We start from the raw sequence: 25,933 nt of genomic DNA, 5'->3' as shown, positions 1-25,933 counted from the left end.
ATATTTCAGTTTCACCAGAAATGTGAACTAAACTCAGGCAAATTTTATGATTTTTTTTTTCAATTTAAAAAAATATGACCCAGCAGAATGTCTGCAGACTCAAAACTGTGGTCCTGGAAAGAAGAATCTAGTATTAGGACTGAAATGTATTTATATGGGGAGAAGTTTGAGGCAGGGAATTAACTTAGTTGTCATTATAATATTACAATATTTGTGTTTCTATCATATAAAGGCAGGTGCTAAATATTTTGAGTAAAACATATTGGAATTATAGATTGAAGATTCCCCCAATATAAAATCTAATAGATGTGTTAAGCGTAGCAAACGATGATCACAGACCACTGTGCTAGTTTTTCTAGTCCCAGATCAATTCACTTGCCTTCTTCACTAACCCTTTCTCATTAATATATTTCTGCTGTATATTCTGATCACAAAATGACTAACATTCTAAAATAATCTCCATATGTACATAATGTACTAAAGTGAATTAGTACTTTAAGATACGCCTGTAGTAGGCTTGATTTTTACAAATTATTCAATAAAGCAAATTTAATAGTTCCATTTTATTTAGATAAATGATACACCGTTGAAATTATTTGAAATGACTTAATAGAAATATAAACTTATCTTTAACACAGAATTTTAGTTTTGATTCAAATATAAAAAGTTAGAAACTCAGTGGTACTTATTACATTACTTTTACTATTAAAATTGAAAGGTAATATAAATGTAACAAGTAAAATAATAGTTGACTAAATTGTTGCACATCCAGTTGAAACTTAATGCATTAACAAACAATAATCCAAAGATCTTTAATTGACAGGAATGGTAAAGAGTTTGTCTGCTGTCAGTGGAGAAATCATGTTGGCTAACTTTTTATATACCCCTCGTTTTGGCCTCTGAAAAGATTCTGTTTGTCCACTGTGTCCTTTTAAAATTGACATTGCCTTTGGCATTGAATTTTCTTTCCCTCAGCATAATCCTATTGTTTTTTTAATCTGCAGGTGAAATCGGAGATTGTACATTGATGCATACAATTTGTGGCCAAATTCCTGCTACTGCCATCTCAATGGTCTAGGGAGTTACTTACAGTTCTACAACACACAAATTCAGAGTGGTACCACACAGACTTAGGTTTCCTTTGACAGTACTTCTGTTTCTAAAAATATATTTTGTGTCTATTCATTTCCATTTGAAACCAATATCCATCAAAATCTACTGCTAAGATAGAGTTTTTAGTCTCTTGATTATTCCCAACATTAGTTAAATGCCGCTGCATTGAGAATAGTTTCAACAATAGACTTCAGTGGGAGCAAACGTAGCTTGCTTCTTTGTGACACGCAGGGTACCCACTGTTTTCTGTAGCGTTCTTAATGGAAAGTGCTTGATGAGGTTTGAGCCGTGGAGTCTTTTCCTTGTCAGGCTGACACTCGCCATCTAGTGCTTGCAGCTGCCTTCGTTTTAATTCAACCCCAGTTGATGTTTTTAGTCCTGCAAGGCTTCTGAGTATGAGACTTGGGTGATATCTATTTCATGTTTTAGCCACATGAATCTTTGACCGCCAATGCTTGTTGTTTTATCTCTGCTAACTCTAGCATGGTTCATCTCACACTTGCTGGGTTTTGCTATGCATTTTATAGTAGAACATGTAACAGAGTTAACAAATAACTTGCTAACTACCACACAAAATACATTTCCCTAGTTTCTGGAAATAACCTCAGTTTTTGCCTTTAATTACCTCCACTATAATGAGAAAATAGTTTTCTTTTTTCTAATGCCATCATAAGGTTATTAAGTGCATAATAAGAGAGAATTCAGTTTTGTCATCAGTAATAGAGACTTGGTAAGTAGGGACTTAAACATAAAACACGAATTTAAAAAATTAATTGACACATAATACTTGCACATGTTTATGGGGTACAGAGTGATATTTGGATACATACAAAGTGTAATAATCATATCAGGGTAATTAGCATATTAATCACTTCAAACATTTGTGTGTGTGTGTGTGTGTGTGCATGCATGTGTGCTGGGTACATTGAAAAAATCCTCTCTTCCAGCTATTTGAAAACATACAAAAAATTGTCATTAACGATAATCATCCTAGAGTGCTGGAACACTGGAACTTATTCCTCCAACATAATTATACTTTTGTCCTCATTGAGCAACTTCTCTCTCTCCTCCTTAGCCCCCCATGTTTCCCAGCCTCTAGTAACCACTATCCTACTATCTACTTCTATAAGATCCGATTTTTTACCTTCTGTATATGAATGAGAACATGCAGTATTTATCCTTCTGTGGTCTGGTTTATGTCACTCAATATAATGTCCTCCAGGCTCATCCTGTTGCCACAAATGACAAAATTTCATTCTTTTTATGACCGGATAGTATTCCATTGTGTATATATAACACATTTTCTTTATCTGTTCATTGGTTGATGAACATGTAGGTTGATTCCATGTCTTGGATATTGTGAATAGTGCAGTACTAAACATTGATGTGCAGATGTCTCTTCAATAGGCTAAATTCCTTTCCTTTGTATATGTACCCAGGAGTGGAATTCCTGGATTATATGATAGATCTATATTTTTAGGAACCTTCATACTGTTCTTTATAATAGCTATACTAATTTACATTCCCATCAATGCTGTGTAAGACTTCTCTTTCTCTACATCCTCACCAGCATTTGTTATTTTTTGTCTTTTTTGATTTGTCATTGTTGTTTTGATTTGCATTTCCCTTATGATTAGTGATGTTGAATATTTTTTCAAATACTTGGTTATTTTTATGTCTTCTTTTGAGAAATGTGTATTTAGATCATTTACCCATTTTTAAATTGGATTATGGGTTTTTTTGCTATTGATTTGAGTTCCTTGCATATACTATATATTAATCTTTTGTCAGATGAATAGTTTGCAAACACTATCTTCCATTTTGCAGGTTGTCTTTTCACCCTGTTGAATGTTGCCTTTGCTGTGCAGAAGATTTTTAGTTTAATATAGCCCTACTTGTCTGTTTTTGTTTTGTTGCCTGTGCCTTTGAGGTCATACATAAAATATTTCCTGAGACCATTGTTGAAGCACTTCCCTCAAAGCAAGAATCATTTTTAATTTGTTCATAAGAAGCAAGTGTTTATTTTGACTAATCAGGGCAGGTTTTGTGATTGCTGATCAACAGGAAATTGCCTGGTAGCGCACTCTCTTCGGCTCCTTAATACCTTGGATTTTGTCCCTATGAAACAGAGGAACATTTCAGGAACATACATCATCATATCCATGAGAATCCATCATATCCATGAGAATCCATCATATCCATGAGAATCCATCATATCCATATCCTAAAGAATCAGGATAAAGGAAGCAAGAAGGGCCTGTATCTTCAGTCCCCACCACTCATGTGTTGTAGTTGTCCAGGATTTAATCAGTTGGTCAGACTCTACTGGCTTCAAGAAGTGACGAGTAGTGTGTGATTATATGTGGATGGTGCTGAGCTCGTACAGCTTCTGTTCATTTGAAAGAGAAGGATAGAATGTGTGCTTTAGAGCCACCATGACCACACATGGAACCCAGTCGATGAGAAGGAATAGCCCCTGAGAGGCAGTTACATAATCAGAACATGTAGGAGATAGTGACACAATTATGGAAGGGGGTAGAGATAAAGAGAGTTCAAGAATGGCTGTCTGATTTCTGGCTTGGGCAGTTGTGCATGGTAGTTTTTACTTGAGCACTTTAGTGCATGATGTGATGTATTTGATGTCACTGTGAGACGCTAATTATAGGATTCCCTCAAACTGGGTGGCAGTAACAAGGAGAAGACATGTGGTCACTCACTCTGTAATGATTGTATGGAGTTGAAAAAATAGAAGGGAAAAATGATGAATGAAAACATCAAATGGCTGGTATAAAATGAAATTGTAAGCAGCTCAGGTTATTTGATTCAAAGTCTCAATTTGCTCTTTATCACACAATTTCATGTGTGCGTGTGGGTGAGGAAGCCAACCTAAACATTCTCATTCAATGTGGTGAGCTTCTTTCTCCCTAGCTGAATGAACCAAATTTCTGGACGGTGAGTACAAAATATACTTCTGATCAATTCCATTATATTATACTTTGCTTTACAGAATGTGATTCTATCATATCCTGAATCTCTCTTCTTTCATACCTTCCCTTCCTGCTGCTCTTTTCCTCTCCCTTACTTTCTCATTTTCTCCCACTCCCTGGTATATAACCACTTACATGTGAATTTAAGAAACAAAAAAAAATAGAAGAATACTAATACAGTATTAATAGTAGTAACGATATTAATCATTCTGAATACTGATTGCATGCCAGGCCTCTGTTTTCGCTCTTCACTCTGTGTGTGTGTGTGTGTGTGTGTGTGTGTGTGTCTGTGTCTGTGTGTGTGTCTGTGTGTGTGTGTGTGGTGGGGGGTATTTAATGATTCTCATCTAATATTCAAAACAACTTTATCAGGCAGGTACTGTCATGATCTTCATTTAATGGAATTTCATTTCAAATATAATTTAATGAATATTTACTTCAGATATAATTTCATATCTGATTGGAGTTTCATGTAAGACAGAAAATAAAATATTTTCAGATTGTTGTATTTGCATTAAATTTTCTTGTTTATCTCTTTTCAAAGCACTAGGATATGGATATTATTGCTATTTTCTTAATAAAATATTTGGATCAATAGCATACTAACTCCCGGGCTAGGTGACATCCATTATATTTCTACTATACCCGTATCTGCTCTAGATAAAGTAACAGTTAAATTTCATCCATATTTAGGTTAATTTAGTATTTGACTTTTGCTTCTCCTATGAAACTCCACTGTAGTTCAGTGAATTACCAGTGACCATTTTTTTGTTTGTCAGTCACTGATTCATTAAGACTGATACGTGAAGCATTTATGATTAGGCTTATCAGAATAGATTTGGTGAATTTTGTCTTGTGCCTGTCTTGCAGTCAAACATTTAATGTAAAGAAGTAGTGTAGAAGTAAGTAAATAACTGTCTAACATTTGAATGTAAAATCATATCAATATTAGTGAAATATTGACTTCTAGAAATATCAAAATTTGAAGAAACTTGTATAACTTATCAATATAATTAGACATATGGTAGATAAATGAAAAGTATTTTTAGTTGAACTAAGTCTAAATTAATGACTATGTCGTGTGTTTGAACAATCTTCATAAATATAAAGTGCTCAGAAGAATTTGAGTGTAGTGAGTCAATGAGTGAAGAGTAAGAGTACAAAAGGAGACTGGGATATGATGGTGTCTACATCTAGAAAGTAAGTTCCAAGCAGGAGTAAATTCAACAGAACATTTGCACAGCAATCAGATAGGAATCGTTTGATTCACTAATGGGAATAAACATACGGACTCTGAGGTATTCCACTGACAAACAATTTGGCTACACATACCAGCGTTTTGGAATAATTGGCTAAATCATTTAAGAAGCCAAAATTATTGTTCCTAAATGAAGACAATTTTAGATATGGTAAGGTCTCTCACACGCATACCCACACCCACACACACCCACACACAGACATTTAATCACATACAGTTGTCATTTGAAAGAAGAATGATGTGTCTGGAAAAAAAAGTCTATTCTTTTGTTTGTATTAAACTTAGCATGAAATTATGTACACGATTTATGCTGGTGTCAGTCTATATTTCTTTCTCCATAATCATAACCTGTGTTTCCTCAAATCAAATTGGCTCTCTTATGCTCAGTTTATGTGAAGTGTAATGTCCACTGGTTAAATCTTAGCCTGGACTGACTGACTGCTCCTTCCAAATGATAAAACTTTAAGTATATATAAAGATGTGAACAGACTTTATATATGTGAAATAACATTTAACATTATTAACAAAGTATACTTGGAGCCAGATGGGTGGGAGATGAATGTTACTTTGGGAAAGAGCTGCATGTGTGGGGAACTACAGGATAGGTGACCCATGTTTTCTCCACTTTCTAACACGGAATTGAGAAGCTCACTACTAGAGCATTTCTCTTTGCATACAATGGCAGATTTCATCCAAAATTGAAATACTCCTGGATAACATAGAAGATATGCTTTCATTAATCATTACATCATCATGGCAGTATATTTCAGATCGCTGATTGGTTAGGCCAAGAGACATTAAAAAGAAGTTGCAGAAATAGCAGGTGCCTCATGGTAGTGAACATAAGGTGCTGGAAGTAAGATGATGAAGAAGATAAGAAATAAATTGTGGATTGCTTCCAATTTCTGAAGAAAAAATACAGGTATTATTGTGTTTATAATATGAACTCCAAACATGTAAAAGCCAGTATGAAATACAGAGAAGGATAATTTATGCATAGTTAAAAATATTTTAACATCAAAAATCACTTAAAAATTAAATCTCTATTGTAAAAAGGAATTAATTAGACCTAAAATGGGCCAGGAAGTTGGCTAAGAGCTGATGATTCAGTAGGACATGGGATTACAGAAACAAAGTAAACCATTTATTGAACAGGTAAAACCAGAAGAATGATGCTCCAGGGAGTGAGGAAAAGTTAACAACTTTGGATACAGGTATGTTGATTTTGAGTTGTCAGCAGTATTTTTTCATTTTGTAAATTTATGTATGATCAGCTCAGACAAGGGAACACTGCCCTTAAGTCTGTATCTATGTGTGTCATTAAATTTTACAAAGCCATGGGTCAAAACAGTAAAAACAGGCAGGACTGGCTGGGTGTGGTGGCTCATGCCTGTAATCCCAGCACTTTGGGAGGCTGAGTCGGGCAGATCACTTGAAGTCAGCAGTTTGAGACCAGCCTGACCAACAAGGTGAAACCCCATCTCTAGTAAAATACAAAACTTAGCTGGGCATGGTAGTGGCACCTGTAGTCCTAGCTACTCGGAGGTTGAGGCTCGAGAATTGCTTGAACCCCAGAGACTGAGGTTGCAGTGAGCCAAGATCGGGCCACTCACTCCAGTCTAGGCGACAGGGCAGGACTCTGTCTCAAAAACAAAACAAAACAAAACAAACAGGCAGGACTAATTACACAAACATCTGTAAACCTCATTGAGGTGCTTATCTTTTCCAACTCTGAAAGTCATAGCACACCATTGTTGTTATTCAAGGGAATTAAAATAGGATTAAGGGATCTGTTATTTATGAAGAATCTGAATATTCACAAAAATTAAAATAAAAAATCATTCATATATTGTCAGCGACATACTTTTGCATTTATTTTACAAAAGGGAAAAATCTAAGCTCATTTTATTCAAACTTAAGTAGTTGTTAATAAGGTGGAAAATAATTTTAGAATGTTTGTTGTTTGTTTTCATGATTATAAAATTTATTGAAAGACAGAAACCTGGACTAATGTATTTACAAATTTTATAATTTACAAATTAATATGTACCTGCATATTTGTATGTATTTATTTATATTGAGGGAAATTTTACACATACAGGAGGTGCACAAATAACTGTAACCATTTAAATAACCACTATCAAAATATAAATAAATAATATCAACACCTACTATTCCCCACATAGAGGATTAATATATTATACTTCAATTTCTACAAGTTAACATAACAGGTAAATGTAAAAATATATCCTTAAAGACATGTGGTTGATGTTGACTAAATGATACTTCTATTTTTTACATTTAAAATATCGTGTTTCAAATTACAAACATATTGGGTTTTGTGACAATATTTTATTACTTATTACTTTGGGAAGTCTTAGAATTATACATTTTATTTTCTATAAGTTTAATCTAAATAATAAATGCATTAGAGAATATTAAGTTCCGTGGTTCATTTGTTTCATTCAAATATTCAACAAACGTTGTTGAGCAACTGCTATGCACTAGGTTCTGTTCCAGGCAGTTGGCTATACCAGTGAACAGAACAAGGATCTCTCGTTGTGAAGGGAAAATTCTGGCAGAGAATGAAAACAAACAGTAAATATAACCAATGTGCTTACTATTTAATGTACAAGAAGGTGAAAAGTGATATGCAAACATGTGAAAATGGAGCAGAGTAAAGAGGACCAGGAAATTAGGGTTCAAGTGGGAGCCTTACAATTTTTTAAAGGGTGTGCAAGTGTAGGCTTCCTTGAGAAGGTGATATTTGAGAAAAGGGTAGACTCAAGTAAATTATATGTAATTAATTAAGATTATGAGACTCAACATGGAGCCAAGAGCCCACTTGAGTATACTAAATATCATCAGTTGGTTTGAACAAATAAAAATACCCACCTTGTAAAACATGCCCACTCCAAAAACTTCCTAAGAGTTACTTGGTGATTACAAAACATGCATCACTCACTCTCATTTTATTATGCAGGCGTATTATTCTGAGATTAAGATTTACACTTTTTTCTTTCTCTATTTATTATTTATTTATTATTTCTTTTTAGGTTAAAAAACAAAGCAAATTCACGATGGGCCATCAGAATGACACTTTCAGCAGCGATTTCATACTTTTGGGAGTGTTCTCTTTTTCCCCAACAAGTCTTGTTTTCTTCTCATTTATATTTGTCATTTTCATTATGAGTGTAACAGAAAATACACTCATGATCCTCCTCATTCGCAGTGACTCACGACTCCACACTCCAATGTATTTTCTGCTCAGCCATCTCTCCTTTATGGATATCTTGCATGTTTCCAACATCGTTCCCAAAATGGTCACTAACTTCCTGTCAGGCAGCAGAACTATTTCACTTGCAGGTTGTGGGTTCCAGGTGTTTCTGTCCCTCACCCTCCTGGGTGGTGAGTGCTTTCTCCTGGCTGCAATGTCCTATGATCGCTATGTGGCTATCTGTCACCCACTGCGCTATCCGATTCTTATGAAGGAGTGTGCCAGCACTCTCATGGCTGGAGGCTCCTGGCTCATTGGGGTTTTCAACTCCACAGTCCACACAGCTTACGCACTGCAGTTTCCCTTCTGTGGCTCTAGGGCAATCGATCACTTTTTCTGTGAAGTCCCTGCCATGTTGAAGTTGTCCTGTGCAGACACAACAAACTATGAACGAGGGGTTTATGTAAGTGCTGTCTTATTCCTGGTGATCCCTGCCTTCTTGATCTCTGCTTCTTATGGCCAAATTATTCTTACTGTCCTCCAGATGAAATCATCAGAGGCAAGAAAAAAGTCATTTTCCACTTGTTCCTTCCACATGATTGTGGTCATGATGTACTATGGGCCATTTATTTTTACATATATGAGACCTAAATCATACCACACTCCAGGCCAGGATAAGTTCTTGGCAATGTTCTATACGATCCTCACACCCACACTCAACCCCTTAATCTACAGCTTTAGGAATAAAGATGTTCTGGCGGTGATGAAAAATATGCTCAAAAGGAAGTTTCTGCATAAAAAATAAATAGGAAAATTTCTGAATGTGTTCTATTTCTATGTTAAATACCTGAAGGGTACTTGTAATAGGTTTTCTACAAAGAAATCAAAGCTTCTATCTTGCCACATGTGGATAGAAGTGAATATTTCAGAAATCTTGTTAATAATAAATAATAACCTGTGTTTGTGTTGTAAACATTTACCATTAGAAATGTATTGTTCCTTCTGTGGTACCATTTATAGTCATGCAACAGTTATAGGAAGTAAAAGTTACCCAAGGAGTAGTCTTATTCCCTAACACTAAAATTGTAAGACTTTATAAGAATATCCTTAAAAATTCATTTAATTATTTTTTTCTTCTTTCTACAAACAGTAAGACATACTTTATCAGTTTAAAACATATGAACAGCTTGTGTCAAATCTGCCTTCTGGCAGCTGGGCACCACGTCGGCTCCCCTGCAGGCTCCCGCCTTCCTTCACATTGCACTGCTCACTGGGTGGTTCTGGTCCCGGGACCTAGTGGTAGGGGCTGGAGAAAGGGGACTGGGCAGCCCAGTTCTGCTCTCCTCATGCGGTGTCCTGTGCCTGTCATCTGCTTGGGTTGTGGTTTGGAAGGACCACGACTGAGGGGCCAGGCCAGCAAAGAAGGGGTGCAGAAGAGTCTCAGCCAGTTTGACGTGCTGGGCAGGGTCCAATTTTACCACCCTCCTCGTCAGGTCAAACAGCTGCACGTGCTTCAGAGAGTCCTGGAGCATGTCACTCTTCAGACGTTTGCAGTTCTTCGCATATGGGCCGTCGGAGCTGTTCTCATCCCAAACTAGGCCCTCTTTGTAGAAATATTTCTGCTTCTTGGTACAGGAGATCACGCATAATGGGCTGGGCCCTAGGGTCTTCATCATCACCAGCTGCTCTTGGTTTTCATAGGTCTGGAAGAGTGTGAAACCTGGTAGTACTTAAAGAGAATGCAGCCCATGGCCCGGACATGGCAGGGGCGTGTCCAGCCCAGATGAAGGATCAGTTCAGGCAGGCGACAGTGACGGTGGTCACCATGGCGGTGTGATGCTCACGGTCAGAGGTGGCGTTGCGGATGTCAGCCACTCGGACGCTGGTGGTCCTCACTGACTTCTCATTGCTCCTGTGCTCTCTGTAGAAGGTGTGTAATTCAGAATCCACACGCAGGATGTTCTTGGTTTACAGGTGTGTGGGTCAGCCGGTTCTCATGCAGAAATCTAAGGGTGTGGCAGAGCTGGTGGGCATGTGCCAGACATGTGGGAGGGGAATGGCTGGAAGTTATTCTCCTTCAGGAACTCGAGGGTGTTCCTGCCCAGGAGCTTAAAGTGATGCACATGGACTGTGGAGGGTGAGCCAGTCACACCCCAAGACACACAGGAACTGGTTCTCCTAGTCCTTCTCGTTTACTTTTTTCGAGAGCGTTGATTTTTGGCGGTGCCGCCTCCTGGTAGTTGCCCACATTGCAGATGACCCTCAGGCAACCGGAGACGTCCTTCTGGCAGGGTCCAAGCACTCACCCCCTTGCCACAGGCGCCTTGGCCCAGGTTCCAGCCGTCTTTATTGCTCTTGGAGCCAATCACCGACCCGGCCACCAGGTGGAGCCTCTTTATCATCTTCCGTACCTGCGCCCTGGGCTCACTCTCGGGGCTCCTGGAGGACGCGCTGCTGCAGGACCCGCTGCTGCAGGACCCGCTGCGGCCACCAGGTGGAGCCCCTTTATCCTCTTCCGCACCTGCGCCCTGGGCTCACTCGCGGGGCTCCTGGAGGCCGTGGCATCTTTGGCAATGGTGGGAGTGCTTGTGGGTCCAGGAGCGGCCTCTCTCCCGTGACCGCAGACCACGATGAGAGCGTGAAGACCCTCTTGAAAGGAAGGGCTCTGCTCTACACACTGGTGTCTCCTGAGGAAGGGCAGCTGGGCACGCCTTCCGGACCGAGGTATCAGGCGAGAGGCCCCTTGGGGACGGGGCTGGGCTCCCTTCTTGCTCCCGACTGTCAGGCCTCCTCCTCTCCCATCAGCAGCTAAGCCTTGGGACTGGTTCAGGGGCCTCCTCTTACATCAGCAGCTGAGCTATGGGGCTGGCTCAGGGCCCTCCTCCTCTCCCACCAGCTGCTCAGGGATGGGGCTGGCTCAGGGGCCTCCTCTCCCACCAGCAGTTCACGGATGGGGCTGGTTCAGGGTACTCTTCTCCGATCAGCAGCTCAGGGATGGGGCTTGGTCAGGGACCTCCTCCTCTCCCATGAGCAGTTCAGGGATGGGGCTGGCTCCGGGGCCTCCTCTCCCAGGTCAGCTGCTGCTCAGCCCCGCTCCCCGCTCTGAGCGCCTCTCCCCTAAATAATGTTATTCAGAGTAAAAACTAGAAAAACACATTTTAATGAAGTAAATGTTCAGGTTAATTTTATTATAGGATGTTAACTAAATGTTTTATACTAGAGAAATATTATTAAATATTTAACATAAAATATGAAGACATATGAAACTTTAATGAAAAATCATTATTTTGCCTTTCACAATTGGAAATTTTAAAACAGTAGTAATAAATGTTAACAATGTTTTAGTGAATTGGGCATCATAAGGTATTGTCGGCGTACATGAAATATGGTACAAACATTTTAAAAAGAACATTGTGGCAATATATGTTAAGGACCTTAAACTGTAAAATTACCTTCTAATAATAAAACTGTTTAATGTTGATGATTTAGACATAAAATAAGCAATTATTATAGATTAATAACATTTTTTCCCTGGCAAATGAGTTTTTTTTGCTTGATTCCAGACCTGTAACAGTCTCCTATCCCTGGTGTACTAAGGAAAAATTACTAGCATAATGATATATAAAAATGTATTGCTAAGAGAAGTTCAAGATTGACCGGAAGTACTAATGTTAATATTAGATGCATCGTGTGCTGTATATTTTTTAAAGCCTGCTTTTGCAACTCATAGTAATACCTAATGTGGACCCAAGAACAGCATGAAATCAGAGACAGTAAAAATCCCACTACCAAGATATTATTGCAAGCAAGAGAAAGTCATTCTGCAGAAAAGATCTGAGGACAATATAGGAATTTAGAAGTCAGAATTCAGAGATTTTTGAATTGACAGATTAAAATTCAAAAATACTCTGTGATAGGGCTAAAAAACATTTTTTCTTATTGGGGATATAGCAACATAGAAAGTCCTACATTGAGGGTAGTAGAAGACTTTATAAATAAACATGCCCACATACACACACGCGCACGCGCACACACACACACACGCACACACACACATTTCTTAATAAACAGTGTAAAGAGCATGGTTCAATCAGCATGGGATTGTAAAGCATACTTGAATGAAATTGAAAGTGGAAAGTTGGGTATTTTAAGCGTCAACCACAAATCTAAAGTACTGCACATAGAAATAATTAGTACACTAAAAGGTATAGTATATCACAATCTAAAGACATGCGTTTGTAGTGGTGAGTGCTCTGATACCTGGGTATCCGTGGAGATACGGGTAGTCTCCTGAGCATCCCGTTGTAGGTCACTGGTAGCTGGATGTGTCCTTTAAACTTCTGTGGAAATTCATTTGAGAAGAAACACAACTTCTGTTGAGGAGTTCTTATGCTATAAGTAAAGTAAGTAAGACATTAATTAGACAAAATAAGGTAAAACTTTGTGTTCACTTAAGTTTAAGAGACTATTAGCCATTAGTCTCTATAGTGCCTAAGTAAATCCATTCTACTTAATAAGTTGCTACCTGGCTTAGTAAGTTAACAAGTTGAAACTTATTTTAGGAAAAAAAATATATTCTTATATCTACATCAGATTCTCTTATGTAGACACATTACAGGATGAATGAGGAGTTAATGTAAGCAACATCATATTTTTAATCATTCTTTCTCCATGATTTGTGCTGCTTCTGTCCAAATTCTGTGAGCTGTCCTCCAGATGACATTATCAGAGGCATGGAAAAGGTCGTTTTCCACTTGTTCCATCCATATGATTGCAGTTGTAACGTACTGGGACTCATTCATTTTCACATATGTATATGAGACTTAAATCATACCACATTTCAGACCAGGTTATGTTTCTATAAGTATCCTATGCCTGCCTTGAACCTACACTCAATCCTATCATCTACAGCGTTAGCACTGACAGTGTTCTGGTGTCAGTGAAAAAGGTGCTCAAGAGTAACTTTCTACATAAAAAAATGAATAGGAAAATTCCTTTCACTTGTGTGTTCTCTCTGTTTCCACATTCAATGTCTATAGAATGTTATTAGTGTCTCTGGAAAGAAAACCAAACCTTCTGCCTTTCCAAGTGTTGAAAGATGTGGATATTTTCAAAACCCCAATAATAATAAAGTTATTACATATGTTTGTTTTTTCAATGGATGTCTAAAAATGTATTGTTCCTTTTGTGGATGCCAATTTCAATCACCCAACACACTATAGGAAGAAAAAGATAATCCAAAGCTTCCACCTCCTTCCCACTAAAATTGTAAGAATATATAAGAATTACATTTAAAATACAATTAACCCATTATATTAAAAACGTACTAATATAATGTCTGTATTTTTATGAAACTTCCTAAAATTATATTTCAAGCCTTATAATAAATTTCTTTTAAAAAATCCACAACGCCACTTGAAATTACCATTATTCATTGAATGGTTTGTTTTGACACTTTGGTTTTCTCAAGTGAAAAATACACACACATACACATATATACATACACATACCTACATTGAATGTAGTCAAATTAATTTTCTCATTCTTTGTTAGAAGCATGAATACAGTATTTAAGAATATCCTGAAAATTATGTCTTATTTCATGTATACATACAGTTTTATATTATACAAACCCTTCTGGCGATTTATCCTAAAAGTTATTGCAAAGGCAAAAATAAATGTTTCTATTAGGAATATTTTTAAATGATTGTGTTAATAGGAAAACCTAGAAAAACACATTTTAATGAGGTAAATGTTTAAGTTAATTTTATCAAGTTAAATACTGTTGTATATTACAGTGTTTAGCAAAATATAGAAGTATCATAGCAAGCTTTAATGGGTGAAATTGATTACTTTGCCTTTCACAGTTGGAAAATTTAAGACAACAACAATAATTGTTGTCAAAGATTTGGGTTGAATTTGACATAAAAACTATAGGTATAATAATGTTATAAATTTTAGTAAGTATTAATATAACTTAAGAATGTGGTGTGATGTATTTATAGAATCTAAAAGAATCAGAATCTATCACACAACTTCAAAAATTGTCTACACATGGTAAAGATTGTTACACAAAAGGGAAATATTTTCACGTCTATATAACTCATATATTTATATATAATATCAGTCTCAAAATGCATAATAGAATTCTTAAACTACTTAAATAGGCAGGTTTCTCTTAGATTCTGATTCTTAAATATACATATATGACAATCAAAATTTAAACATAGAATATTTTGTGATATTAAGTGATAATAACTTGTTTTAGATTTGATAATAGCATAATAATTATGTTTAAAAAGTTCCATATTGCTAAATAAATATGTTGAGGCATTTATGGATGCAAGAAGGTTATGTATAGGATTAATATAAAAATGTGCAGTGGGTAGAGACGTGAAAATATTTCCCTTTTGTATAACAATCTTTGCCATGTGTAGACAATTTTTGAAGTTGTGCGATAGATTCACCAAGGTTGCTTTTGATATCCCCTCACTTCATATCCCATTTAATTTCAAGAGGAATCTGCAAAATTTGGCATTTGGATTAGAATTCTACGATTTTCATAGACTACATAGAGATGCTTTAAAATCTTTCTTACAGTTTGTCTTGCCATGAGAAAACACGATATACTTTCTTACCTCCTTTTCAGTAAAGCTCAGAGAAAAAATGTCTTTGTATGCATGTTTCAAATTTCTGATCCCACAGAAATACAAACTACCATCAGAGAATACTATAAACACCTCTACGCAAATAAAAAAGAAAGTCTAGAATAAATGAATAAATATCTGGCCACATACACCCTCCCAAGACTACAGTAGGAAGAAGTCAAATCCCTGAATAGACCAGGAACAAGTTCTGAAATTGAGACATTGATTAATAGCCCACCAATCAAAAAAGGCCCAGGACCAGACAGATTCACAACCGAATTTTTTGCCAGAGGTACAAAGAGGAGCTGGTACCATTCATTCTGAAGCTATTCCAAACAATTAAAAAAGAGGTACTCTTTCCTAACTCATTTTATGAGGCCAGCATCATCCTGATTCCAAAACCTGGCAGAGACACAACAAAAAAAAATAAAATAAAATTTCAGGCCAATATCCCTGATGAACATCAATGTGAAAATCATCAATAAAATACTGGAAAACTGAATCCAGCAGCATATCAAGAAGCTTATCCACAGCAAACAAGTCAGCTTCACCCTGGGATGCAAAGCTGGTTGAACATATGCAAATCAATAAATGTAATCCATCACATAAACAGAACCAATGACAAAAACCACATGATTATCTCAATAGATGCAGAAAAGGCCATTAATAAAATTCAACACCCTTCATGCTAGCTCCTCTCAATAAACTAGGTATTGATGGAACATGTCTGAAAATAATAAGAGCTATTTATGACAAACCCATAGCCAATATCAAATTGAATGGGCAAAAACTTGAAACATTCTCTTTGAAAACTGGTACAAGACAAGGATGCCCTCTCTCACCACTCTTATTCAACGTAGTATTGGAAGTTCTGGCTGGGGCAATCAGGCTAGAGAAAGAAATAAAGGATATTCAAATAGGAAGAGAGGAAGTCAAATTGTCTCTGTTTGCAGATGACATGGTTATATATTTAGAAAACTCCATCGTCGCAGCCCAAAAACTCCTTAAGCTGATAATCAACTTCAGCAAAGTCTCAGGATACAAAATCAATGTGCAAAACTCACAGGCATTCCTATACAGCAATAACAGACAAACAGAGAGCCAAATCATGAGTGAACTCCCGTTTGCAATTGCTACAAAGAAAATAAATTACCTAGGAATACAGCTTAGAAGGGATGTGAAGGACCTCTTCAAGGAGAACTACAAACCACTTCTTAAGGAATTAAGAGAGGGCAAAAACAAATGGAAAAAAAAAATCCATGCTCATGCATAGAAAGAATCAATATTGTGGAAATGGCCATACTGCCCACAGTAATTTATAGATTCAATGCTATTCCCATCAGGCTACCATTGACTTTCTTCACAGAACTAGAAAAAACTACTTTAAGTTTCATATGGAACCAAAAAAGAGCCTGTATAGCCATGACATTCCTAAACAAACAAAAAGAACAAAGCTGGAGGCATGATGCAACCCTGATTTCAAACCCTACTACAAGGCCCCGGTAACCAAAACAGCATGGTACTGGTACCAAAACAGATATATAGATTAATGAACAGAACAGAGGCCTCAGAAATAACACCACAAATCTACAACCACTTGATCTTTGACAAACCTGACAAAAACAAACAATGGGAAAAGGATTCCCTATTTAGTAAATGATGCTGGGAAAACTGGCTATCTATATGCAAAAAACAGAAACTGGACTCCTTCCTGACACCTTATACAAAAATTAACTCCAGATGGATTAAATATTTAAACATGAAACCTAAAACCATAAAAAACCTAGAAGAAATCCTAGGCAATACCACTCAGGACATAGGCATGAGAAAAGACTTCATGACTGAAATACCAAAAGCAATTGCAACAAAAGCCCAAATTGACAAATGGGATTGAATTAAACTACAGAGCTTCCACATAGCAAAATAAACCATCATCAGAGTGAACAGGCAACCTATAGAAAGGGGGAACATTTTTTCAATCTATCCATCTGACAGAGGCCTAATATCCAGAATCTATAAGGAACTTAAACAAGTTTACTAGAAAAACAACAACTCTATGAAAAAGTGGATGAAGGGTGTGAATAGGCACTTCTCAAAAGAAGACATTTATGCCCCCAGCAAACATATGAAAAAAAGCCCATCATCACTTGTCATTAGATAAATGCAAATCAAAACCACCATGAGATAATCATCCACGCTGGTCAGAATGGCGATCGTTAAAAAGTTAGGAAACAAAAGATGCTGGTGAGGATGTGGAGGAATTGGAATGCTTTTCCACTGTTAGTGGGAGTGTAAATTAGTTCAACCTTAGTGGCAGACAGTGTAACGATTCCTCAAGAATCTAGAACCAGAAATACCATTTGACCCAGAAATCCCATTACTGTATATATACCCAAAGGATTATAAATCATTCTACTGTAAAGACACATGCACATGTATGTTTATTGCAGCACTATTTACAATAGCAAAGACTTGGAACCAGTCCAAATGCCCATCAGTGATACACTGGATAAAGAAAATGTGGGAAATATGCACCATGGAATACTATGCAGCCATAAAAAAGAATGAGATCATTTCCTTTGCAGGGACATGGATGAAGCTGGAACCATCATCCACAGCAAACTAACACAGGAACAGAAAACCAAACACAACATGTTCTCATTCGTAAGTGGGAGCTGAACAATGAAAACACATGGGCACAGGGAAGGGAACATCAAACACTGGGACCTATGGGGTATGGGGACAAATGGAGGGAGAGCATTAGGACAAATGCCTAATGCTTGCAGGGCTTGAAACCTAGATGACGGGTTGATGGGTGCAGCAAATTACCATGTCATATGTATACCTATGTAACAAACTTGCACATTCTCCACATGTATCTCAGAATTAAAATAAAAATAAAAAAAGAGAATTCCCTGTTCCTCCAATATAAAACTAGTCATTCTTTTGTTCCCTGTCCTCTACTGTTTTAGTTTTTCCATAGATAGTGTGGTACTGTCTGACTATATATATATATATTTGTTTCTGTTTCTGTGTCTCTGTGCTAGAATGCACATAAAGTTATTCCTTGATCAAAAGGGGTTTGAAATGCATCAGTCCACTTATACATAAATTTTCCTCTATCTCTGTGCCCCTGAGATAGCAAGATCAATCCTTCCTCTTCTGCCTCGTTCTACTCAGTGTGAAGACCACAGTCGTTCTACTCAGTGTGAAGACCACAGTCGTTCTACTCAGTGTGAAGACCACAGTCGTTCTACTCAGTGTGAAGACCACAGTCGTTCTACTCAGTGTGAAGACCACAGTGAAGACCCTTATGATGATTCACTTCCACTTAATAAGTATTAAATATATTTTCCCTTTTTAATTTTCTTTATAACATTTTATTTTCTCTATTTTACTGTTTTGTAAGAATATAGTAATATATATATATATATAACTTACAAAATATGTGTTAATCAATTGTTATCAGGAAGGCTTCTAGTCAACACTAGATTATTAATAGCTAAGGTTTTGGGGAGTCGAAAGTTATATGAGGATTGTCAACTGTGTGTGGGGGGTGCTGACACCTCTAACCCTTACATTCTTCCAAGGTCAAATGTGCTTTGAAATCCTGACATATATAGATATAAACCTGACGTATAGTTGGTACCCATATAATATTTGTTCATTAAATAAATGGAACTTGTATAGATTAAATTATTAGTCAGCAAATACTGTTTTTCCCCAACCCCACCCTTACCCCTACACAAGCATATCTGTATATCTAATGGGAAGCATGTATTTTCTTGGCCTTTGACACTAGCTTTTACCATGTGATTTGCTGAGTGGAATGTGGATGAAAGTGGGAGTGTTAGGTTCCTAGCCCATTCTGTAAGAGACTTCCTTCTGGAAGGTTCACCTCTGCCATGAAATGAGCATGCCCTGAGTGGCAGCTGGCCCTTCAGCTGGTCCAAGGAGATAAGAGTCACATGGAATCAACCCGAGCTCACGACCCAGCTGACCCGTAGTGTTGTGTTCAAGTAAATGCTTATGGTTTTATTGTTTTATGCCACTGATACATTGTGGATGTTGTGGATGTCCTTTGTGTATCATTATGAGTAGTAAAAGGCTGACTAGTATGAGGGCACAGTATGAAGCCAAACACAGACCTTAACCATATATGAAATCTTATTAAATGATCGAGGAACTGCAATTGCAACACCTGGAAAGAAAGAAAATTGTCTTTGATGCACCTCATGTCTTGGATGTGCACTTTGTGACTTGCTCTGGATGCAAGATGATTAAACATGAAGGCTTCCACATCCAAACAAATGCTTTCGATGTCATTACCTAGTCCCACCAATGTCCTGTCCCTTTGCCATGGTAGTGACAAAGTGAGTTTGGGAGCCAGTGAGTTTGTGACACAAGAAACAGGAATAAAGATAAAAATGGAAAAAAGAGTTGCACTTGACTCATACTCAATAGGTAATATAAATGAGAAATACCCCCATTTTGTAAGCCATTGAGATTTGGGAGTTGTAAACAAAGTAACTTACAGCGCCAGGGGTGTGAACCAACCATTTCACCAATAACAGTAATCTCATTCTTCATGATTATTTTGGAACTATCCATTCAATAGATTGTGTAACAATATGATCAGGTATTTATTCACTGAAGGGGACATTCTGATAAAGAATTCCCCGTACTGTTCCGATGGAAACCTGAGTAGTGTGTGTGGACACTGAATTGCAGATGTGAGTCTGGTGATGCAGCTTTAGGATTTTTATGGTAAAAGGACCCACACTTGGCATGGGACTGAAACTATATAAAGTAGAGACAAAATATGGCAAATTAATTATTTAATCCACTGAATAAAATATTCTATATTTGGAACACCAAATGTTAATCTGTAATTATTACACAAATCTGAGTTGAGTTTTTAGTTATTTGCAGTGTAAAATGTTAATAATAATAATGAGTTAAAATGATTCTGCTCCTGCTGCTAATGATGTGTACACCGATTCCAAACTATTTGCATTTAATACAGGAACAGGTACAGGTAATGGGATAAAATATTCATTTACTCTTCAATGCATGGCCCTAGAGGAAAGAGATATCATAGATGTTTCTTATGAATAATTGGCATATTGCTTTTGACAGACCCCTCAAACATCTATTGCCTGTTTATAGGCTGCTCAAATCCAAATGCACCTTTATCATCACCTGTATCAAAATACATACTGATACAAATCTAGAGATTTGATACAAAGCTAGAGAATGTCTAGAATGTTTTATATTTTTGAAACTGGACCTTATCAATTATAATGTAAAGGAACAAGAATATATTTTAAAAGTGTTCCTCCAATCTTTTAAAAATTCCATTTTAATTGAAGTCTCTACTATTTTGGGTAAAGCATGGTTGCAACAAAATTTCAGATTACCTTTACTGATTTTTTAAAATTATTTATTTATTTATTTATTTAAATTTCTGTGTGTACATAGTAGGTGTATATATTTGTGGGGTACATGAGATGTTTAGATACAGGCATGCAATGTGAAATAAGCACATCAGGGAAAATAGAATTTTCATCCCCTCAAGCATTTATTTATTTTGTTACAAATCATCTAATTATATTTTTTATTTTAAAATATGCAATTAAGTTATTATTGACTATAGTCACCCTATTTGCTGTGAAATAGTGGGTGTTATTCATTCCTTCTATTTTTTTGGTACCCATTAACAATCCTCACCTTCCCTGCCACTGCTCACTACCCTTCCTAGCCTCTGGTAACCACCTTCTAATCTCTTTGTCCACAAGTTCAATAGATTTGATTTTTAGATTCCACAAATAAGTGAAAACATGTCATGTTTGTCCTTCTGTGCCTGGTTTATTTCACTTAACATAATGGTCTCCAGTTCTACCCATGGACACCATTCTTTTTTTTTTATGGCTGAATAATACCCCATTGTGTATATGTACCACATTTTCTTTATCCAGTCATCTTAAATGAACACTTAGGTGACTTCTAAATCTTAGCTATTGTAAACATTGCTGCAACAAACATAGGAATGCTGGGTCATATGGAAACTCAATTTTTAGTTTATTGAGGAACTTACAAACTGTTATCCACAGTGGTTGTACTAATTTACATTCCCACCAACAGTGAACAAGGATTCCCTTTTCTCTACATCCTTGCTAGCATTTGTTATTGCCTGTCTTTTGGATGAAAACCATTTTAACTGCGGTGAGGTAACAGCTCATTGTAGTTTTGATTTGCATTTTTGTGATGATCAGTAATGTTGGGCACCTTTTCATATGCCTGTTTGCCATCTGTATGTCTTCTTTTGCGAAATGTCTCTTCAAATATTTTGCCCATTTTTTGTTCAAATTATTAGGTTTTATTCCTATAGAGGTGTTTGAGCTACTCATATATATTCTGATTATTAATCCCTTGTCAGAGGGTTTGCTTGCAAATATTTCTCCCATTTTTGAGTTTTCTCTTCACTTTGTTGATTGTAATCTTTACTTTGCAGAAACTTTGTAACTTGATGTGATCCTGTTGGTCCATGTTTGCTTTGGTGGCCTGTGCTTGTGGGGCCTGTGCTGCTTGTGTTCAAGGGGCCTTTGCCCAGGCCAGTGTACTGGAGACTTTCCCCCAAAGCTTTCTTGTAGTAGTTTCATAGTTTGATGTCTTAGATTTAAGTCTTTAATTTATTTTGATTTGATTTTTGTGTTTGGCAAGAGATAGAGATATAGTTTCATTCTTCTGCACGTTAATATTCCAGTTTCCCAGCACCCTTTATTGAAGAGGCTCATTTCCCCAGCGTACGTGCTTTGCACCTTTGTCGAAGTTAAGTTTACCATAGGTGTGTGAATTTGTTTCTGAATTCTCTATTCTGTGCCATTGGTGTATGATCCTGTTTTTATACCAGTACCATGCTGTTTAGTTTACTGTAGGTCTGCAGTATAATGTGAAGTCATGTAATTCCTCCCTTTTTGTTTGTTTTGCTTAGGATAGCTTTGGTTATTCTGGGTCTTTTGTGGTTCTATATAAATTTTGGGACTGTTTTTTCTATTTCTGTGGATAATGTCATTGGTAATTTTAATAGGGATTGCATTGCATCTGTAGATTACTTTGGATAATATGGGCATTTTAACAATACTGACTCTTTCCATCAATGAACATGAAATATTTTTCAATTTTTTGGTTTCCTATTCAATTTTTTCATCAGTGTTCTATAGTTTTCATTATAGAGATTTTTCACTTCTTTGGTTAATTCCTGGGTATTTAATTTTATATGTAGCTATTGTAAATGGAATTATTTTAAAATTTTTATTTATACAGTGTTCACTCATGGCATATAGTAATGCTACTGATTTTTGTATGTTGATATTGGATCCTGCAACTTTGCTAAATTTGTTTATGTTATAATAGTTTTCCTATGGAGTATTTAGGTTTTTCCAAATATAAGATCATATCATCAGCAAACAAGGATAATTTGACTTATTTTTTTCCAATTCGTATGTCCATTATGTCTTCCTTTTGTCTGATTGCTCCAGCTAGGACTATGAGTACTATGTTAAATAATAGTGGTTACAGCGGGTATTCTTGTCGTGTTCCAGATCTTACTGGAAAGGTTTTCAGTTTTTCCCCATTCGGTATGATGTTAGTTGTAGGTCTGTCCTATATGGCTTTTAAAAATGTTTTGTTATGTTAACATAAAGGTTCGTTCCTTCTATACCCAGTCTCTTGAGGGTTTTTATCATGAGGAAATAATGAGTTTTATCAAATGCTTTTTTAGCATCAATTGAAATGATCATATGGTTTTTATCCTTCATTCTGTTGATATGATGTATCACATTGATTGATTTGCATATGTTGAACTATGCTTGCTTCCCAGGGATAAATCCCACTTGGTTATGATGAATGATCTTTCTAATATGTTGTTGATTTCAGTGTGATGGTATTTTTGTGGAGGATTTTTGCATCAATATTCGTCAGAGGTATTAGCCTGTAGTTTTCCTTTTTTTTTTTTGGATGTATCTGTCTGGTTTTGGTATCGGTGTAATACTGGCCTCATAGAATGAGTTTGGAAGTATTTTCGCCTTCTGTATTTTTTTTTTTTGAATAGTTTGGGTAGGATTGGTATTAATTTTTTTCGTTTTGTTTTTAATGTTTGGTAGCATTCAGCAGTGAAGTGATTGTGTTTTGTGATTTTATTTATGGGTAACCAAATGGGTAATTCTTATTACAGCTTAAATTTTGTTATTTGTTATTGGTCTGTTCAGATTTTTTATTTCTTCCTGATTCAATCTTGGTAGGTTATGTGCATCTAGGAATTTGTCTATGTCTTCTAGAATTTCCAATTTATTTGCATATAGTTGCACATAGTAGTTGCTAATGATCCTTTGAATTTCTTTAGTATAAGTTGTAATGCATCCCTTTTCATGTCTGATTTTATTTGGGTCTTCTCTTTTTTTCTCTTAGCCTGTCTAAAGGTTTCTCAATTTTGTTTAACTTTTATAAAAACCAACTTTGGCCGGGCGCGGTGGCTCAAGCCTGTAATCCCAGCACTTTGGGAGGCCGAGACGGGCGGATCACGAGGTCAGGAGTTCGAGACCATCCTGGCTAACACGGTGAAACCCTGTCTCTACTAAAAAATACAAAAAAAGCTAGCCGGGCGAGGTGGCGGGCGCCTGTAGTCCCAGCTACTCGGGAGGCTGAGGCAGGAGAATGGCGTAAACCTGGGAGGCGGAGCTTGCAGTGAGCTGAGATCCGGCCACTGCACTCCAGCCCGGGCGACAGAGCGAGACTCCGTCTCAAAAAAAATAAAAATAAAAAAAATAAAAATAAAAAAAACCCAACTTTTTGTTTCATTGATCTTTTGTATCTTTTATTTCAATTTCATAATAAATAAAATTTATTATTTGCTGGTCTGATCTTTATTGTTTCTTTTCATTGACGAATTTTGAGTTTGGTTTACTCTTGCTTTTCTAGTTCTTTAAGGTACATTGTTAAATTGTTTATTTGAAGTTTTTCTCCTTTCTGATGTAGGTATTTTTAGCTGTAAACTGCCCAGTGAGTACTGCTTTTGATATGTTCCATAGGTTTTGATGTTTATTTCCATTATAATTTGTTTTGAGAAATTTTCAATTTCCTTCTTTATGTCTTCATTGATCTACTGGTCATTTAGGAGCATATTGTTCAGTTTTCATGTACTTACATAGATTCCCATAGTCCTCTTGTTATTTATTTCCACTTTTATTCAGTTGTGATCAGAGATGTTTGATATTATTTTTTTTTTTTGATGTCTTAAGACTTGTTTTGGGATTTAACATGTAGTCTATCCGTGAGAATGATTCATATGCTAAGGAGAAAAGAATATGTATTCTGTAGCTCTTGGAGGAAATGTTCTATAAATATCTATTAGATTCATTTGGCCCCCAGTGCAAATTAAGTCTGAAGTTTCTTTGTTGATTTTCTGTCTGGAATATCTGTCCAATGCTGACAGTGGGGTCATGACGTTTCCAGAAATTATTATATTGGGGCCTATCTCTCTTAAGCTCTAGTAATATTTCCTTTATGTGCTCCAACATGTGTTGTGTGAGGGGCCTGGTGGGAAGCAATTGAATCATGGGGGCAAATCTTTCCCATGCTGTTCTTGTGATAGTGAATAAGTCTCACAAGATCTGATGGTTTTATAAAGAGGAGTTCTCCTGCACACTTTCCCTCTTTTTGCCTGCTACCATCTATGTAAGATGTGACTTGTTCCTCTTTTCCTTCCTCCATGATTGTGAAGCCTTCCCAGCCGTATCTAACTGTAAGTTCATTAAACCTCTCCCTTTTGTAAATTTCTTAATCTCTGGTATGTCTTTATCAGCAGTGTGAAAATGGACTAATACATGAATTGACATCTTTATCATTATATAGTGACCTTTTTTGTCTCTTCGTATGATTTATGTCTTGAAACCTATTTTGTCTAATATAAGTATAGTGACTCCTGCTCTTTCTTGGTTGCCATTGGCTTGGGATATCTTTTTTCATGCTTTATTTTCAGTCTATGTGTGTCTTTATAGGTGATGTGTGTTTCTTGTAGGCAAGAGATCCATGGGTCTTGTTTTCTCATAAATTCAGCCAGTCTATGTCTTTTGAATGGAAAGTTTAGTCCATTTACATTTAATGTTATTCTTGATAAATAAGGACATAATTCTGCCATTTTTTAGTTGATTTATAGTTGTTTTGTGGTCTTCTCTTTCTTCTTTTCTTCCTGTGTTCTTCTAATGAAGGTGATTTTCTCTGGTGATATGATTTAGTTTCTTGTTTTTACTTTTTTTGTATATCCTTTATATGTTTTATGGTTTGAGGTTACCATGAGGCTTGCAGACGCTATCATATAACTCATTATTTTAACCTGATAACAACTTGACACTATTTGCATAAACAATTAGGCAAAAAGAATTCTAATAAAAACTCTATGCCTTAACTTCTGACCCCTGCTTTTTAACTTTTTGTTATTTTTATTTATATCTTACTGTATTGACTGTGCCTTGAAGAATTGTTGTAGTTGCTATTTTTCATTGGTTAATTGTTTAGTTTTCCTGTTTAGAATAAGAATAGTTTGCACACCACAGTTACTGTGTTGTAATAGTCTGTGATTTTCTGTGTCCTTACTGTTACCAATGAATTTTGTACTTTCAGGTGATTATTTATTGCTCATAAATGTCCTTTT

At 36.4% G+C, this 25,933-nt stretch overlaps 2 protein-coding genes across 3 annotated transcripts in view; both read left to right on the top strand.

The window, feature by feature from the left end:
* LOC117075135 (olfactory receptor 2T6) overlaps positions 1–25,933 on the top strand; it is a 91,095-nt gene that overhangs the window by 24,640 nt on the left and 40,522 nt on the right. The window contains exon 1 of one of the 2 annotated variants that reach the window (XM_033197218.1): positions 11,147–11,299. The exons of the other annotated variant lie outside the window; for it this stretch is intronic. The gene's annotated coding sequence lies outside the window, so the exon portion shown is untranslated. Of the gene's footprint in view, positions 1–11,146; positions 11,300–25,933 lie in introns of those variants that run through there. 2 annotated transcript variants of the gene reach the window in all.
* On the top strand, positions 8,439–9,412 carry LOC117076092 (olfactory receptor 2AJ1). The gene has a single exon (XM_033199115.1). It carries the CDS (start codon positions 8,439–8,441, stop codon positions 9,378–9,380), a length of 942 nt encoding a protein of 313 aa, XP_033055006.1. The 3' UTR covers positions 9,381–9,412.

Source organism: Trachypithecus francoisi, unplaced genomic scaffold (genome assembly GCF_009764315.1).
Source record: "Trachypithecus francoisi isolate TF-2019V2 unplaced genomic scaffold, Tfra_2.0 Lachesis_group5, whole genome shotgun sequence".
Lineage (NCBI taxonomy): Eukaryota > Metazoa > Chordata > Mammalia > Primates > Cercopithecidae > Trachypithecus > Trachypithecus francoisi.
Note: the sequence above shows the minus strand (reverse complement) of the source record. Positions and strands in the feature narration are given on the sequence as shown.

Coding starts and splice junctions, on each gene's coding strand:
- LOC117076092 (XM_033199115.1), top strand. CDS start 8,439: ATGGGCCATCAGAATGACACTTTCAGCAGCGATTTCATACTTTTGGGA.